The 17,123-nt window shown below is 43.4% G+C and overlaps 1 protein-coding gene and 1 pseudogene across 3 annotated transcripts in view; one reads left to right on the top strand and one right to left on the bottom strand.

Moving 5' to 3' along the window:
- USP24 (ubiquitin specific peptidase 24) overlaps positions 1-6,482 on the bottom strand; it is a 148,445-nt gene extending 141,963 nt beyond the window's left edge. For 2 of the 3 annotated variants that reach the window (XR_013401708.1, XM_015140366.3), the window contains exon 1: positions 5,911-6,481. Coding sequence is in view for 2 of the 3 variants with exons in the window: in XM_015140366.3 (XP_014995852.2) it covers positions 5,911-6,231 (321 nt within the window). In the remaining variant the exon portion in view is untranslated. Of the gene's footprint in view, positions 1-5,910 lie in introns of all 3 variants that reach the window. The other variant, XM_015140361.3, reaches the window with a different exon arrangement.
- A 7,287-nt stretch (positions 6,483-13,769) lies between these two features.
- Positions 13,770-14,752, top strand: LOC715873 (glycogenin-1 pseudogene; annotated as a pseudogene).
- The last annotated feature ends 2,371 nt before the right edge of the window (positions 14,753-17,123 follow it).

Here is a 17,123-nt window from a genome sequence, read left to right as displayed (position 1 = left end):
GCCAAGATTGCGCCACTGCACTCCAGCCTGGGCGAAAGAGCAAAACTCCATCTCAAAAAAAAAAAAAAACAACCAATAATGTCACCTACTATCACCTACTATCAATATGAGCTTAACAACAATTTTTATATCAGCTGTGACTGAAAAATGTGATAACACTAAACAATAAAAATTCCTATGATAAGGAGAATGAGAAATACAAGCTTAAAAAAAAGGAAGTAAAACTCCCTAGAAAAAAAGGGAGGAGAAAAACATTTACTCTTTTGAAAATGAAGCACAACTCTCTTAGTCGTACCTCTGTAATCTAGTATTGTGACTGAAATGTCCTCACATCTGAATTTTCCAGGTGTCTGAAGCCTACTTCTCCATCCGTCCAACTTTCTTCTTCTTCTTCTTTTTTTTTTTTTTTTTTAAGGAAAACCTTACTAAAATACATTAAACATTCCTGACCCTTCTTAAGCAGACCATACTGGAACCTCTTCTTGACTGTGACATCATTGAAAACACAGTTATCCTCTCAGGGCCATGAAACATATAAAGCTGTTTCAAATCACCCTACACAAATTGGCTAGTGTGATTTGGTTGAGTCGGCTTTTAAAGCTTTCCTGTCCCCTCCTTGACCACTAAGCTGCTACTGTCACTTCTCACTATTGTCAAATGGGCTTGTCTCTAAGAGCTCATCACCTTGTGTTTAGACTGCCATAAAACCATTCTAATTTGATAGGAAACCTAATATTGAAACTTGTTTGAACTGTATTTTTTTTAAGTTTAAACACGAATGAAATGCATGAGCTTTCGTGCACTGAGAGCGCTTAGTGAGTAGAGTAGTGCATGAGCTTTAACGCATGTATGAAGGTGTTCTGAAATGGTTCAATCTTATGTGTTTACTTCTTATTTCTCTCTGTGGTTCCATATAAGGAAAATTTCCAGGAAAACTGAACTCTAGATTTGAGACTCTACTAAATCTTTCTTAATATTTTCTTATTAAAAGCAAAAAATGCCCTCCTTCACACTCAGATTCAAGTAAATGGTATATGATATTGTAGGCAGTAAGTACAAAAATAAGTATATGGACATATTTTTCTATTAATGTTGAAACCTTTTCCTCAAATTGCTAAAACATTACATTTGCTTTTCTAACATTGAAATTGTTTTCAAAATTTAAGCTAACAATATTACTATGCTATATAAAGCTGTCACAACCTACTATGATTTCACTAAAACCACATTCACAGACACACACAAGGTACTCCCTTCATGCCAAATTACATTCATTCTAAAAGTGAATGGCCAGGTAATTACAAGGTGAGACTCCAACCATTAGATTAACTCACAGACCTAATTCCCAAAGGAGATATATATATAGGATCAGAAAGAAATTCTTATTTAAAAATTAGGCTATGCTGATTCTTATTTAATTCCCTATTTTTATTTCATCTACTTTCAACTGATTTGGGAAATTATTTCATTTTTTTACTCTAAAGCCTTTAAAGGGCCTTTTTTTTTTTTAAATTTACCAAATCACAGTAATTCATAAACCACAGGTCATGGATTCCAATCACTAATAGTTAACTAAAAGCTACTCATTTGATATTCACTCCACATTCATACTAGGATTGCTGTATTTTAGGAAAAGAATAACACGAATTTTAACATAAACCTCAATGATACACATTGACAGTATTACAATTTTAATCCATTTATAATTAACACTTACTACCAAAGGGGAAAAAAAGAGACAGGAATGAGGTAAGTTAAGGAACTACAAATTAATATGCTTTTTTATTTTTATGTGACTTAGATATATTACAGCAGGACCAACTTTGGGGCTCTAAACTTAAAAAAAAAAGCAATGAAATCTTGAAAGCACTTCTGACAAAATAATACCTCCAGAAGGAACATCCACATTAAAACAGGAACAAAGCAAGGAGTTCACAATGTTTATCAGATCCCAGTATTAAATGTCACTTCTGGGAATATTAATTAACAGCACTAGACAGCTAAGAAAAGTATTTCCTCAGTTAATATGAAATTTCCTTCCCCAAACTTCCACTTTAGTATTTTCTAAAGACAAACTTAATAAATAAGGTATTCATTATAGTATTAATGTATGAAGGTATTCCTTATGGATAAGGTACATTTCATAATTGTTAAGTTCTGTAAGATGCACAGGATACCTGGTTCAGATTTCTACTGATCCCCTGGAGGGATTACAAAGGCCTGACTCTTCCCGTTGTGCAGAGAACAGAACCAATTGGTACGCACTTAGCAGGCCAAAGGAGTTTACATTAGCCATGCAGTAAAAAGTGAAGAATTCTGACGGGGGGTGGTTAAAAATCAGAATAAGTTATTTAGAGCAGCTGTGAGAGATCACGCTCTTTAATAATAGAACAGACTCTTACATGCTGTGGAATGATTTTGAAGTATTGCTATTCAAAATCAAAACTGGACAGCTTCTCAAAGTCCCTTCCAGACCCAGAGACCAAGAACATTTACATCCAACAATACCAGTGAGAACCAAACACATCTTTTCTGAAAAACAGTATCTTTACTTAATTGGAGGATATCAACAAGGTGGCTTTCTATGCAGTTCTGTGTTTTGCTAGATATCTGGCTCTTTTTTATCTGCATTCTCCTTGCTTCTACTGAACCGGAAGTTAACAGCTTTCACTGTTCAAATATTAATTTTTAAACCAACCACTAATTACAGTAGGGCCCCAAACAGATTTACCTAACTAGCTACATGACCTTGGGCAGTCAGTTCTTGTAAAATGAGAGGCTTGGACTAAGACCCACTAGAATGTAAACACCATGTTCTGTTCACCACTCTACTCCCTGCCCCTGGGACAGGAAGGCATTAAGAGAAAACCATTGCTGTCCCCAAACTACAAATATAAAAAAAAGCTTAAGTCATTTTTTTCTTTTCTAATCAATTAGATTTTATTCTGTTTTTCCCATTTTTAAAGAAGACAATGAAACTGAAATTTCCTATGCAGCAAATAGAAATGGATATAATTTAAAATAAGGTTCTGTTTTTAGAAATAAAAAGGGTTAACTATATAATAGCTGACAATCTTCACCCAGTTTTTTTACTCTTTTCTTCCTTCCCTTTAACCCATTACTGTGTCCCATTCCTTTTTCCTTGAAAGAGAGGCCGAAAGAGTGCAGGACTTAGAGCAAAAAGGCCTGAGTACTAGCCCCACCTCTTCTATTAACTGACTCTGTGGGGACAAGTCACTTCCCCTTTGGGGCCTGAAAGGCTGCATTTGTTAAACAAGGGAGCTGCACCAGTTATTAATTTCTAAAGTATGCTTCTTTTTTAAAAATCTGATTCACCTTATTTTCTATCCATTATTCGATTCCTAATGCCTTGATTGGTGCTCACCACATCATTGCACAGTAGCCTCAAAATCTGTCTTTCCCTCATTATTTTTCCTTAATATCCATAATGTTACCAAACAAATTGAATTCCAAAACCATGAGTTGAGCAGAGTGAAAAGCACACTGACTTTGAAGACAGAGACCTGGGTTCACAGCCTCTGCCACCCACTACATAATCGTATCACTAAAATGGCTACGTTAACTCTCTCACCAAGGGTTAAATAAACTGTATAACGCACCTAAGACAGGGCCTGACACCCTGTAGATGCTGGATAATATTTATTGCCTTTCCCTATTTCCCAAGATCAAGAGCCTCAGTTTCCCAACTGCGTACACCAAGGATGACCAAGAAGTTGCATAGGTGGCATGCATTAAGATTTTTAAACCACAGAGGCACATTCTGGGTTAAATGTTCCCAAAAGGCTCCTGTGTGTCAGGAAAGTGTCAGCCTGCCAACCTCTGCCAACACGCTTCCTGGGTAAAGCAGCCTCAGTCACCAGCTCCTCTAGAACTCTAAAAAGTAAACAGTGCAGCCTCCCTCCCCCAGGCCAAACCCACAGGTCTAGGAGAAATGAGGACTTGATGCACTGCTTCGAAAAGATGAAGATTTTATGGATTTTAATTTACCGCAAACCAAACTCCTTAGCCTGCCATTCACATAAGAAGCCACTCCCAATTCTTTGTACGTACATGCACTGGCAGTAAGCTAAGGTTAGCGCTAATGTTAACATGAATGCACCAAGCATTGTAATTTAAATTGATTTTCCAATCACAGGAAATTAAAAGGTATGACAAAAGAAAAAAAGAATCAAATTTCTCACATAATGAGGATACACTGAGCTTTGCAGTTATACAAACACCTTCTGAAAAAGCAACGGCTTTCTTCTTGATTTCAAAACTGGGTCAAAACTAGAAGGAACAAGGGAGGAGTGATAGAAACTGGCAATGAGAAGCTCATTTCTTAAAGTGACTTAAGTACGGTTACTCAATTATATGGGAATTTTTAAAAATTCCCAAACTAGGAATAATAACAATATTTATTTCCAAATACTAGTCAACGATACAGCTGAGTTAGTGGGTTACAGGGGCAATCTAGCAACTGTGTCAAAGTGTGGAAGCCAAAGAAAATCTTGTGCAGAAACCAGTTTTTTTTTAAGTGCCACCTTCTTGCTCAAGCTACTTCAGCCCCAGAAACTGTTGCAAAAGCATACAATTAAAAGGATATAAAACTGCTCAGGAAAAAGTCTTTCAGAAGGCTTAGCTTCTCTAAGCTTCCAAATTCGTATCTCTACCTAATAATGCAATCCCAATAATTTGAGATCTGTGCTTTTCTGTGGTCAGGCCAAGCTGCTCTACCGGCCCCTGAAATGAACTGCCCAACGAATCTGACCAAAATTCCTGCCATGAGCTATGTTTCTGCAAAGTAATTATTGAAAAGCACTGCTGCTTCTGGTTGATCTTTTTTCTTCATTGTAGAAGAGTCCGTTTTCTTCCCCCATGTTCCTTGCTCACACCCCAAACTAAACAGGCATAGTTTTCTCCACCTAGACTTGAGGTCTCTGATCAAAGCCATTAGCCTCAAGACTCCTCCTCCACTCCCATTGGGCTCCCACCCTGTTCCGTGCCCTCTGCATAGCACCTCAATATGACTACAATCTCTTTCCCCAGTCTAGCTTTCTCTCATTTCTGACCTTACCGATGACCAGCACTCCCTCTTTACCCAGACCTGGTCCCAGCTCTATCTTCCAATTCCAGTTCCCATCCCTGCCTAGACCCTCCTCAGCTCCCATCCCTGCCCAGGCCTCCCACCTCTGCCCTCTCAGTGCAATCCCCACTGCTCTAATACCTGATCTTATTCAAGTCCAGTGCCCACAACCCAGACTTTGATTCAAGTCCTCATTCCTGGCCCCGGCCCCTTCCCTCTTCATTTTAAATCCTACTCAATGTCCCCTCTTTCCGATCCTTGACTAAAACCCCAACCTCATTCCTAACCCCAACAGTTTTCCTGTGATCCTGTCAAAGACCACTACTCCGGCCGGCCCACACCACTTTTTCTGACTCTGAACCTGGTACCTCCGCCAATCCTTCACTGAAACCTCGTGCCACAAAATCTCCGACCTAGCCTAGTGCACCAGTACCCCATTTCCGACGCCCTACTGCACGCATCCTTCTCACTATACGCTCGAGTGTCTGTCTTCCCATCTCGGATGATGGCCCTGGAACCTCCTCCCCATCGTCTGCGTGCATAGCCGGAAACCTAAGGGACCCCTCCTCACCCCAACCCACAGCTCTGCTCTCGGCATCCCTAATTCCCTTTTACACGCGTCTCCTAAGGGTCCCTCTCCCCACTTAACCCCAATCAAGTGACTTCGGTCCCCAACTGTCGCCTGGGGCTTCTGTCTCCGCCCCGCCCCCACTAAAGCCCCCGCCGAATGCCCTCTTCCCACACCAAGCCCAGCGGGGTGTGTCCCCTCCCAGTAACTCCAGCCCAGTGGCTTCCCACAGAGGTCTGGTGTTGCCCCTCCTCACCTCCGCGTCCACCACCTCGTGGTAGGCGGGCGGGGGGTCGAAGCCGCCCCCGCCTCCGGTGCTCCCGCCGCGGGAGGGGCCGCCGCCGCCGTCACCTCCGCCGTCGCCCCGCGGGCCCCCACCGGGCCCGGGGCTGGGGCCGCCGCCGCTGTCCATGGGCTCGTAGCCGCCGTAGTCGAGGCCCGGCCGCTCGTTGGTGAGCAGCGCCACGGCCTCGTTGATGTCGTTCTTGGCCAGGCGCAGGGCCTTGCGAATGGTGGCGGGGTCCGAGAAGCCCATGCACAGCAGCGTGGTCATGTGCTGCTCCTCCTCCGATTCCATGGCTTGGGCCTCCGGGTCGCCCCGGCGAACGCACGGCGAAGCTACGGGTCCCGGGCCTGGCGGACCGCGCGGCGCACCCCCCGCGCCGCCTCCGCGCCCAGGTTGGCCCCTGCGTTCCTGTCCCGCGTGCTCCGCAGCCGCAGGCCAGGCTGGGTGCGGGCGTGGGTTCTGCGAGCCGAGCTAGGGCGGTGGGGCGCTCAGGCGCGGCGGCTGCCCGGCCCAGCCCTGCGCGCCGCCATGTTGGCCTCCTCCCCCTCCGCCTCCTCCTCCCCGGGCCGCGGGGCCGCGCCTCCGCTCCCGGAAGCGGCACGGGAGGTGACCGTGCTCGCCGTTGCCTGACTAGGGGTGGCTGCGGCGTAGTCTGTTTCTTTCAAATGAAGGAGCAGAGAAAGGGGCCGCGCCGCGGAGCGTGCCTAAGGTGAAAGGGCTGCCGCGCAGCCAGGCAGAGGCGAGGGAAGCTCCTCCGTCGTCGCCACCGCCCGCCCGTTTTGCCGGCAACAGGTTCCCCCGGGGCGGGAGGGGCCGCAGCGCCGCACCGCGCCGCGCAGCTCGCAGCGCCGAATGTCGCCGAAATCCCCTGGCCGGCCGAGCCTCCGCAGCCGCGACGCGGCTTCCCTCGGTCCGAGTCCCCCGAGCCTCTCCGAGCCCCCGTTGGACTTCCCCTCCCTGGCCGGCGCCGCCCGACCAGCCTCCCCGCATCCTAGAGGGAATTGCCTCGCCGCGGCTGTGAGGCACCTACACCCCGGCCTGAAATGCACCGCAGTCCTGAAGGAAATCCACCCTCATCCCACGCAGATTCACCCGCAACGCTGCCTGAATACGCCTGGCTGCCTACAGAAATTACTGCCCAAACCAGACGCGTGGACCACCTGAGCTGAAATTCACGCTCACTGACACTCGACCCTAGCCCCGCCAGCCCTTGCCGAAATCACCCTAAACCCGTTGAAATTAATTCTCAGCCGTCCGAATTTTCCTTTCAAGATTGACCACCTGTCTCCGCCAAACTGACTGAACTCTACCGAACTCTTACCCTGAAATCCCCTGGGAGTCCAAAATATATTTTTTCAGCCCGAAATCTAAATCCCAGTTCTCTGTGTGAAAACCTCCAGAAACCCAGACTCTTGTTACTTCGACCACAGACTCGTTCGAACATGGGACATCGCCTTCCCACATTTTCACCGCAGTCTTTGGCTCTGATTCTTTGTCCCTGCCTCTTGGGCAGCATCCTATCCCTATTTCTTTCCACCTTTGAGCATCCGTCTACCCCTTTGAAGGCCTGCTTTCTTTGCTCTCTCTTCTCTCTCACCTTTGGCGTTGGCACTCTGGGGCCATATCTTTAGTTCCCTTGACTTCCACTATCTAAGCCAACGGTGTCCAATCTTTTGGCTTCCCTGGGCTACATTGGAAGAAGAAAAATTGTCTTGGACCACACATAAAATACACTAACACTAATGATAGCTGATGAAATGTTTTAAAACTCTCATCATGTTCTAAGAAAGCACATAGAATACACTAACGCTAATGATAGCTGATTAAATTTTTTAAAACTCTCATCATGTTCTAAGAAAGTTTACGAATTTGTGCTGAGCCGCATTCAAAGCCGTCCTGGGCCTAAGTCCTTGCTATTTTTCCTCTTCAATTTCCTTCAATTCATAGTTCTCTAGGTTATTTTCCCACCCTTTCCCAAGATTCAGATACCTATTCCTTCGTTCTTGCTGAGTTCATCTCCTATGCCTATTCTTACATACTTGCTGAATTCATCTTGTAATGTCCTCATCCTGGTTTCTTCCTGAACCTGAAATCCAACTAACCTTTCTTTTTCATCCCATCAAACCCCTGCTGTTGCCAAACCAGCACGCACTAAGATCTCCACATACACCAAATATTAAATTAGTGCCAGTAGGCCGGGCGCGGTGGCTCAAGCCTGTAATCTCAGCACTTTGGGAGGCCGAGATGGGCGGATCGTGAGGTCAGGAGATCAAGACCATCCTGGCTAACACGGTGAAACCCCTCTCTACTAAAAAATACAAAAAAGTAGCCGGGTGAGGTGGCGGGCGCCTGTAGTCCCAGCTACTCGGGAGGCTGAGGCAGGAGAATGGCATAAACCCGGGAGGCGGAGCTTGCAGTGAGCTGAGATCCGGCCACTGCACCCCAGCCTGGGCGACAGAGCAAGACTCCGTCTCAAAAAAAAAAAAGAAAGAAAAAAAAAAATTAGTGCCAGTACCCAGACATTGTCTCTGCACTCTGCTGGCATATTTTCCCCTGGACCACGAACCCTTCGTACCTAGTTAATTGCCACCTATATTTATAAACACCAGCAATTTGATTTACAGGGTGGATTTGTCACTATTGTTTACTTTTAAATGAAGTTACTGTATTTGTTTTTTCCATTAAATGCGACATTATAAAGCCTAGACCTCATATCCAAAGCAAATGAAGTCTCTTAATTTTTGAATTAAAAGTAACAAAAGGAAACCTTCTCATACTTCTGAACAACAATGACAAGAAGGAATGCCTATAATTGGTTTGAGTCACAATGTATATATTGAAATAAAATTTTGTTAAGTATGAACTTCTAGGTACACAATGAAGTTTTAAATGTTTATCTGAATAAATTTATTCAATAAATAATTCAATAAATAATATATTCAATAAATTTAATAAATAGAATAAAAATGATTCTATTTACTAGGTGCCAGGTACTATTCTTGGCACAAACAAAAATTTGATGATGGCAAAGTGAGGGCATTCAATTCTGCCTTGTGTTTGAAGAGTTAGTGACTAAGAAATGAATTACAAGGAGAGAGGAAGTAACAGGTAACGAAAAAATTGTCACTAAAATTTGAGGTTGAATCTAAGAGGTCATGAGAGAGCCAACTGAATCAGATGGCACGTTAAAAGACTCATCAACGGTGGCAGGTTTATAGAACATGACAGAAGAAGCTGTGCTTAGCTGAGAAGAGGAAGCAGAGAAGGAAGCAGAGAAAAACAAAGTCTGTGATAAAAACTGGAAAGGAGCCACAAAAGGCCACAAAAAACAAGGAAGTCCATTTTGGAACCGGATCCTGGAGTGACTGAAAAGGCAGAGTGTCATTTGAGGATGCGAGTAGTATAATCATACTTTTTTTGCATATAAGAAAGCAAGTGAGTACTTCAAACTGTGGAATTGGGATAGCAGGGGTGGGGCCTATGATATGAATATTCATAATTGTCATTTACATTTTTATTTTTATTGCAGTAAAATCTAGAAAATGTTGAGAAGATTTTTAAAAATTTAAATTACATTCAATTCCCATACCTCTTTCTCTAGAAAGGTTCTAAAGGAAAAAAAAAATAGCTACATCTAGAAGTAAGGTATGATGAATTATCTTGAAGACTGAGGGTTTTCTAATGTTAATAAGTAGTTTTTCAGATTATTTATTGAATATCTACTTTGAGCCAGGCTGAGGACTAGGGAGACACCTATGAGAAAAACATTACACAATTTCTGCCCCTTTGGAACTTACCGTCTATAATAAAGGGAAATCGACAAATAATAGTCATAAAGCATGATAGGTACTTTGATGGGGGAATTTCAGGACATAAGGGGCAAATTCTTGCCCTCTGTGGGGGTAATTACCAAGTCTATGAAAACTGAAAAGTTTCCCGGAGAAGATGACATTCAAACTATAATCTGACATAAGGTTGGAAAGCCAGGAAAAGGAGTATGAAATAAGGAGAGAAAGTTCAAAAGAACAGGAACAGCATGTGCAAAGGTCCTGTTGTGGGTGAAAATAAAGCAATTTGGATGAATTAAAAGCCAGTGGAGTATAGAATTCTAGAGAGAGATGGATTGAGCATTCCTAACCTGAAATCTGGGGAAAAAAATTTATTTTCTTATTCTTTTTTGTTTTCTTATTAAGAGATGGGGTTTCACCATGTTGCTCAGGCTGGTCTCAAACTCCTGAGCTCAAGTGATCTTCCCACCTCGGCCTCCCAAAGTGCTGGGATAATAGGCATGTGAGCCACTGCACCCAGTCCAAAATTTGAATTTTTTTTTTTTTTTTTTTGGTTTGGAGTCTCACTCTGTCACCCAGGCTGGAGTGCAGTGGTGCCATCTCAGCTCACTGCAACCTCTGCCGCAGGTTCAAGCGATTCTCCTGTCTCAGCCTCCCAAGTAGCTGGGATTACAGGCATCTGCCACCATGTCCGGCTAATTTTTGTATTTTTAGTAGAGGCAGGGTTTCACCATGTTGGCCAGGCTGGTCTCAATGAGGCTCCTGACCTCAAGTGATCTGCCTCCCTCGACCTCCCAAAATGCTGAGATTACAGGTGTGAGCCACCATGCCCAGCCCCCAAAATTTGAAAATTTGTGTGCTGACATGATGCCATAAGTGGAAAACTCCACACTTGACTTCATGTGATAGATTGCAGACAAAACGTGGGTGGAAACTGAAAGCCTGCCATTGTTTGTTATTGTTGTTGTTTAACAGCTAATATAGGTATTCTGGGGATGATACTGCCCTGTTTAGGTATGCTGAACACATTATTCTTTCACTGTATTAAGCATATGCCATATTTTTTACTGTTAAGTACTTAAGTGTGAATGGTATAAGAAAAAAATTGCTTATTGGTAGCATACATATTCATAGTCAGGAGTGATGGTGATGCCAGATAATCACAGATTGTCTACATCAGTAGCTCACATGGTGACACCTCTGCTTTCTGATGGTTCAATGTATACGAACTTTGTTTCATGCATAAAATTAAAAATGTGTATTAGGTTGGTGCAAAAGTAATTGCAGTTTTTGCCATTGCTCTTAATGGCAAAACTGCAATTACTTTTGCATTGACTTAATATAAAATTATCTTCAGGCAGAGAGTGATAGCTCACACCTGTAATCCCAGCACTTTGAAAAGCCGAGGCAGGCAGATCACCTGAGGTCAGGAGTTCAAGACCACCCTGGCCAACATGGTGAAACCCTGCCTCTGCTAAAAATACAAAAAATTAGCCAGACATGGTGGTGGTTGCCTGTAATCCCAGTTACTCGGGAGGCTGAGGCAGGAGAATCGCTTGAACCAAGGAGACGGAAGTTGCAGTGAGCCAAGATTGCACCATTGCACTCCAGCCTGGGCAACAAGAGTGAAACTCCATCTGAAAAAAAAAATATTAGCTGGACATGGTGGCACACTTGTGAGCTCAGCTACGCAGGAGCTGAGGCAGAAGAATTGCTCGAACCCAGGAGATGGAGGTTGCAGTGAGCTCAGATCGCTCCCCTGTACTCCAGCCTGGGTGACAGAGAGAGACTCCATCTCAATAAATAAATAAATAAATAAATAAATAAATAAAATTATCTTCAGCTTAGGTGTATAAGGTGTGTATAAAGGCTGGGCACAGTGGCTCATGCCTGTAATCCCAGCACTTTGGGAGGCCAAGGCAGGCGGATCACAAGGTCAAGAGATCAAGGCCATCCTGGCTAACGTGGTGAAACCCCATCTCTACTAAAAATACAAAAAAAAAAATTAGCTGACGTAGTGGCACACACCTGTAGTTCCAGCTACTCAAGAGGCTGAGGCAGGAGAATCGCTTGAACCCAGGAGGCAGAGGTTGCAGTGAGTCGAGATCACACCACTGCACTCCATCCTGGGTGACAGAGTGAGACTCTGTCTAAAAAATAAATAAATAAAAATAAGATTTGTATAAAACAAATGACTTTTGTGTTTATACTTGGGTCCCATTCCTAAGATATCTTATTGTGTATATGCAAATATTCCAAAATCCAAAAATGTCCAAAATCTGAAAAACTTGTGGTCCCAAGCATTTCAGATGAGAGATCTTCAACATGTAGTAGTGAGAAAAGAAGCTAAGAAGGTGGACAGACACCAGTTCCAAGAGGGCCGCTTAAACTGCAATAAGGAAATTGAACTTTATTCTGAGGGAATGGAAAGTCACAGAAACATTTATGCAGAGGACAGAAATGATGCTACTTAAATTGTAGAAAGATCAACCTAACTCAATTTGGAGAATGGTTTAGAAGGGAGGAAAAGTGAAGGGAGAGAACCCGGTAAGGAGACAAAACCAGTTAGCCTTCCTAGGTAACCACTTTGGAATGAAAAGTTGAATTTTATTTTCTTATGCAGTGTACAATTTTTGTCTTTTGTCTTGCTTTGAAGCAGTTTTAGTGTGATATGTCTAGATGTGGCTTTCTTTGTATTTATCTTCAATGGAGTTTGTAGAGTTTGTTGAGTATGTGGTTTGAGGTCTTTCATTAGCTTGGAAAATTCTTGGTCATTATTTCTTCATATATTGCTTTTGTTTCATTGTCTCTCTCTTCTCCTTCTGGGACATTAATTACATAAATGTGAGACCTTTTTCACCAAATCACATTTGTCTCCTATGTTTGTTTGTTTATTTTATAATTTTTTTTTTTGAGACAGGGTCTCACACTGTTGCCAGGCTGGAGTGCAGTGGTGTGTTCCGAGTTCTCTGCAGCCTCAATCTCCTGGGCTCAAACAATCCTGTCACCTCAGCCTCCCAAGTAGCTGGGAGTAGAGACATGAGCCATCTGCCTGGCTAATTTTCAAATTTTTTTTTTTTAGAGACAGGGTCTCACTATGTTGTCCAGGCTGGTCCCAAATTCCTGGGCTCAAGTGATCCACCTGCCTTGGCCTCCTAAAGTGTTATATTCTTCTCTCTCTTCATGCTCATCTCAATATTTTTTTCTGCCTCTTTTCTCATTCACAAATTCTCCCTTCAGCTATATCTAATCTGCTGGGTTTTTTTTTTTTTTTTTGAGACAGAGTCTTGCCCCGTTGCCCAGGCTGGAGTACAATGACGTGATCTCGGCTCACTGCAATCTCCGCCTCCTGGGTTCACACCATTCTCCTGCCTCAGCCTCCCAAGTAGCTGGGACTACAGGTGCCCACCACCATGCCCAGCTAAGTTTTTGTATTTTTAGTAGAGATGGGGTTTCACCATGTTAGCCAGGATGGTCTTGATCTCCTGACCTCATGATCTGCCTGCCTTGGCCTCCCAAAGTGCTGGAATTACAGGCATGAGCCACCGCGCCTGGCCTAATCTGCTGGTGTCTACTTATTGTGTTCTTAATTTTAGTTATTGTATATATTTCTATAAATTCACTTTAATTTTTTATGACTTCCACATCTGTGCTGAAGCTATCTTGTCATTTAATTTCGCAAACATTAATCACAGCTGTTTATAGTTTGTGTCTGATAACTTCCATACCTGGATCTCTTGTGGGTCTGTTTCTATTGTCTGATTTTTCTCTTGATTATCAGTCACTTCTTATATTTTTATCAGCATAGTTTTTTTGAAATGGAAAATTGTGTTTTAAAAACTATAGAGATGACCTGAGGTTCTAGTTGATACCTTATTTAAGGGAGGATTCACTTTAGTTTCAACAAGCAGTTGGGAGTACATATAATAAGCAACTTAAGTCCCACTGTGCCTCCTCATTGGCCACACTCCCTCCAGGCACTGGCTTCTCTGAGCCACCAGCCTGTGGCTGCCCTGGTCCACCTGCACCTCTGGCAGCACCATGACAGATCAGGCCTTTGTGACACTGACCACAAATGATGCCTACACCAAAGGTGCCCTGGTCCCGGACTCATCTCTGAAACAGCACAGGACCACCAGGAGGCTAGTCATGCTCCCCACCCCACAGGTCTCAGACTCCATGAGAAAAGTTTGAAAGAGAGTCTTTGATGAAGTCATCATGGTAGATGTCTTGGACAGCGGTGATTCTGCTCATCTAAGCTTAATGAAGAGGTCACAGTTGGGTGTCACGCTGACAAAGCTCCACTGCTGGTCGCTTACATATTATTCAAAATGTGTATTCATGGATGCAGATACTCTGGTCCCAGCAAATATTGATGATCTTTTTGAGAGAGAAGAATTGTCAGCAGCACCTGACACAGGGTAGTCTGACTGCTTCAATTCTGAATTTATCAGCCTTCAGTTGAAACATATAATCAGCTGTTGCATCTTGCTTCTGAGCAAGGTAGTTTTGATGGTGGGGGAACAAAGCATACAGAACACGTTTTTTAACAGCTGGGCAACAACAGATATCAGAAAACACCTGCTGTTTATTTATAGCCTAAGTCGCATCTCTATATATTCCTGCCTCCCAGCATTTAAAGTGTTTGGCGGAAGTGCCAAAGTTGTGCATTTCCTGGGATGAGGCAAACCATGGAATTATGATCCCAAAACAAAAAGTGTCAAGTGAGTCCCACCATCACAACATGACTCATTCAGAGTTTCTCATCCTGGTGGAACATCTTTACCACCATCATTTTACCTCTACTTCAACAATTTGGCCTTGTCAAAGGCAATTGCTCATACATAAATGTGGAAGATGTCTCAGGAGCCATATCACATCTCTCTCAGGGAGATCCCCGCTATGGCCCAGCTTTTGTATCCTCAGAAGAATGGAAGGAGCAGTGGGAACAGGGCCAGGCTGATTACATGGGAGCAGATTCCTTTGGCAACATGGAGAGGAAACTTGACACTTACCTCCAGTAGAAACACTGCACTTTCCTGTGGACACATCCACTTCACAAGCCTTGTTTCTGATACTTAGTATCTAGAGCTGGGTTGAGAAAAGTCTGTTACAGTCGCTAGAGGTTTTCACTAAAACTTACCAGATGAGGGGTTTTTGTAAGACAACAGGTGAGAACTGGGCAAAAGTTGTGAAGCAGCAATTCTGTTGTTACCTGGACAGCATTTTGCTTTTTAATCCTATTTAGCTTGTTTCAGAAATTCTCACTTTTGTTGACTGCCAACATACAAAGTAAGGGAAGCTCAATATTAAGCTGTTAAGGTGGCTGTATCGATTCTTAAAATCTGCAGACCCTGGTTCCAAATCAGTCACTGCTTTCAGAAGTAGACATGGCATCTGATCCTTGCTTGCTTGCTGGTTGTACCTACCTTTCACTAGACCTGCATTTTAGAATTGCCCAGTGCTGCCAGAGTGAGTGATTGTAATTCTGCTTGCAGGTAAATATAGCTTATATTAACACTGCTGAATGATTCATAAACGTATCAACAAATAGCATTAACCCATTTTATTTCCTGGTCTTAGTGTCTGAAGATGTTCACCAGTTTTCTATGTACGGTAAGGCAGCATGCTAAAATGCTTTTGTTCAGTCTGCATATTTGAAAATAGCAATATGTTCTCTGATGGTTACCTACAGTGGCACCCTGTATGAAAAATAAAGACTTATTGCAGTAAAAAATAAAAAATAAGCAACCTTTGGGAGGCCGAGGCGGCGGATCATAAAGTCAGGAGTTTGAGACCAGCCTAGCAAATATGGTGACACCCTGTCTCTAATACAAAAATTAACTGGGCATGGTGGCGCATGCCTGTAGTCCCAGCTACTCGGGAGGCTGAGGCAGAAGAATCACTTGAATCTGGTAGGCAGAGGTTGCAATGAGCTGACATCGTGCCACTACACTCCAGCCTGGGCAACACAGCAAGACTCTGCCTCAAAAAAAAAAAAAAAAGCAATTTAATTCAATCAGAGATTAGGAGGGTTTTTGTGGGTTTGCTGGACCTCAGTCTTTGTGAGGCCTAGTCTATATTTGGCCCATCCTTACTTGGAGGATTCTTTAGGGTTCCCAACTGATTTACTTGTTTATTGCTGTATCTCAAACCACTTCAATACTTGTGGCTTAAAACAATAGTGATTTCTTGTAATTCTCTGGGTTGACTAGACAGTTCTCCATTTGGTGTTGGCTGGCATCATTTGTAAAGCTGCATTCAGCTGGGCACTGGGCTGGGGCATTTTGGTAAGCTTTCACATAGCATCTCTATACAGTATTCCATCCCCCAGGGCCTTTCCACATGGCGTATTTCTCCACTGGGATAACCTTGACTTAAGCATGGAGGCTAGATTCTAACAGGGAGAAATCCAAAAGTACAAGTCCCAGTGAGCAAGTGCATATTTAATCTTTGTTTTCACCTTCACTAATGTACTATTGATAAAAACAAATCACATGAGCCAGATGCAGTGGTGCACACCTGTAGTCTTACCTTCTAAGGAGTCTGAGGCAGGAAGATTGCTTGAGGCCAGGAGGTTGAGGAGGGAGTGTGCTGTGATCACACCTGTGAATAGCTACTGCACTCCAGCCTGGGCAATACAGCGAGACCCTGTCTCTAAAGAAACAAACAAAAGAAAACAAATCACATGGCTAAGCCCAGAGCCAATGTGAAGAGGACCACCCACAGGCATAAATCCTGGAAGGTTTGGTTCACTAGCGGCCGGCAATGTAACATATTACCATATCAAATGAAATCCTATAGTGTTTACCAGAGTACCTCCTCTTTAATGGCTCCTGATCTCCAATTCTTGTCATCTCAGCCCTGTAAGCTCTCTTCAGCTTTTGGGCTTCTCAGTTGCTGATTAAGAATCAGCAAAAATGTCAAAGGAAAAGCAATACCAAGTGATGGGTTCACTTCTCTGTACTTCCTTTCTCTTCGGGATTGGTCCTCTGAGCTCACATTTTCTTAGAAACTTTCCAGTGCCTTCAAACTGATATTTCCTGTATTGTTCCCAGCTTTTCTAGTTATTCTCCATAGGAGGGATGGTCTTAAGCAAGCTGATCTGTATTGCTGGCTCACAGTGGCCCGGGAAGTAGAAAGAGCTCAAAGAGAAGTGACTGGTTGGGTCCCAGGGCTTCTAGTCTTGGAAAATCCCTCAGTCTCTAGCAGGGCAGGGCAGAGGAGCAGCAGAACCACCTTTCCTCAAAGTACTTTAGCCTGTGCAAGCTTAGACTGTCATTCTTTCACTGTTAACCAGTATTAACTAGTTAACCAGTTCTTCTGCAGTCAAAAGCATCAGGAAGTACCCACCAAGTACCAGTGAGCCCTCTTGATGCTCTTGACTGCAGAGGA

This window comes from Macaca mulatta, chromosome 1, assembly GCF_049350105.2.
Source record: "Macaca mulatta isolate MMU2019108-1 chromosome 1, T2T-MMU8v2.0, whole genome shotgun sequence".
Taxonomy (NCBI): domain Eukaryota; kingdom Metazoa; phylum Chordata; class Mammalia; order Primates; family Cercopithecidae; genus Macaca; species Macaca mulatta.
This window is presented reverse-complemented; position numbering and strand designations above follow the sequence as displayed.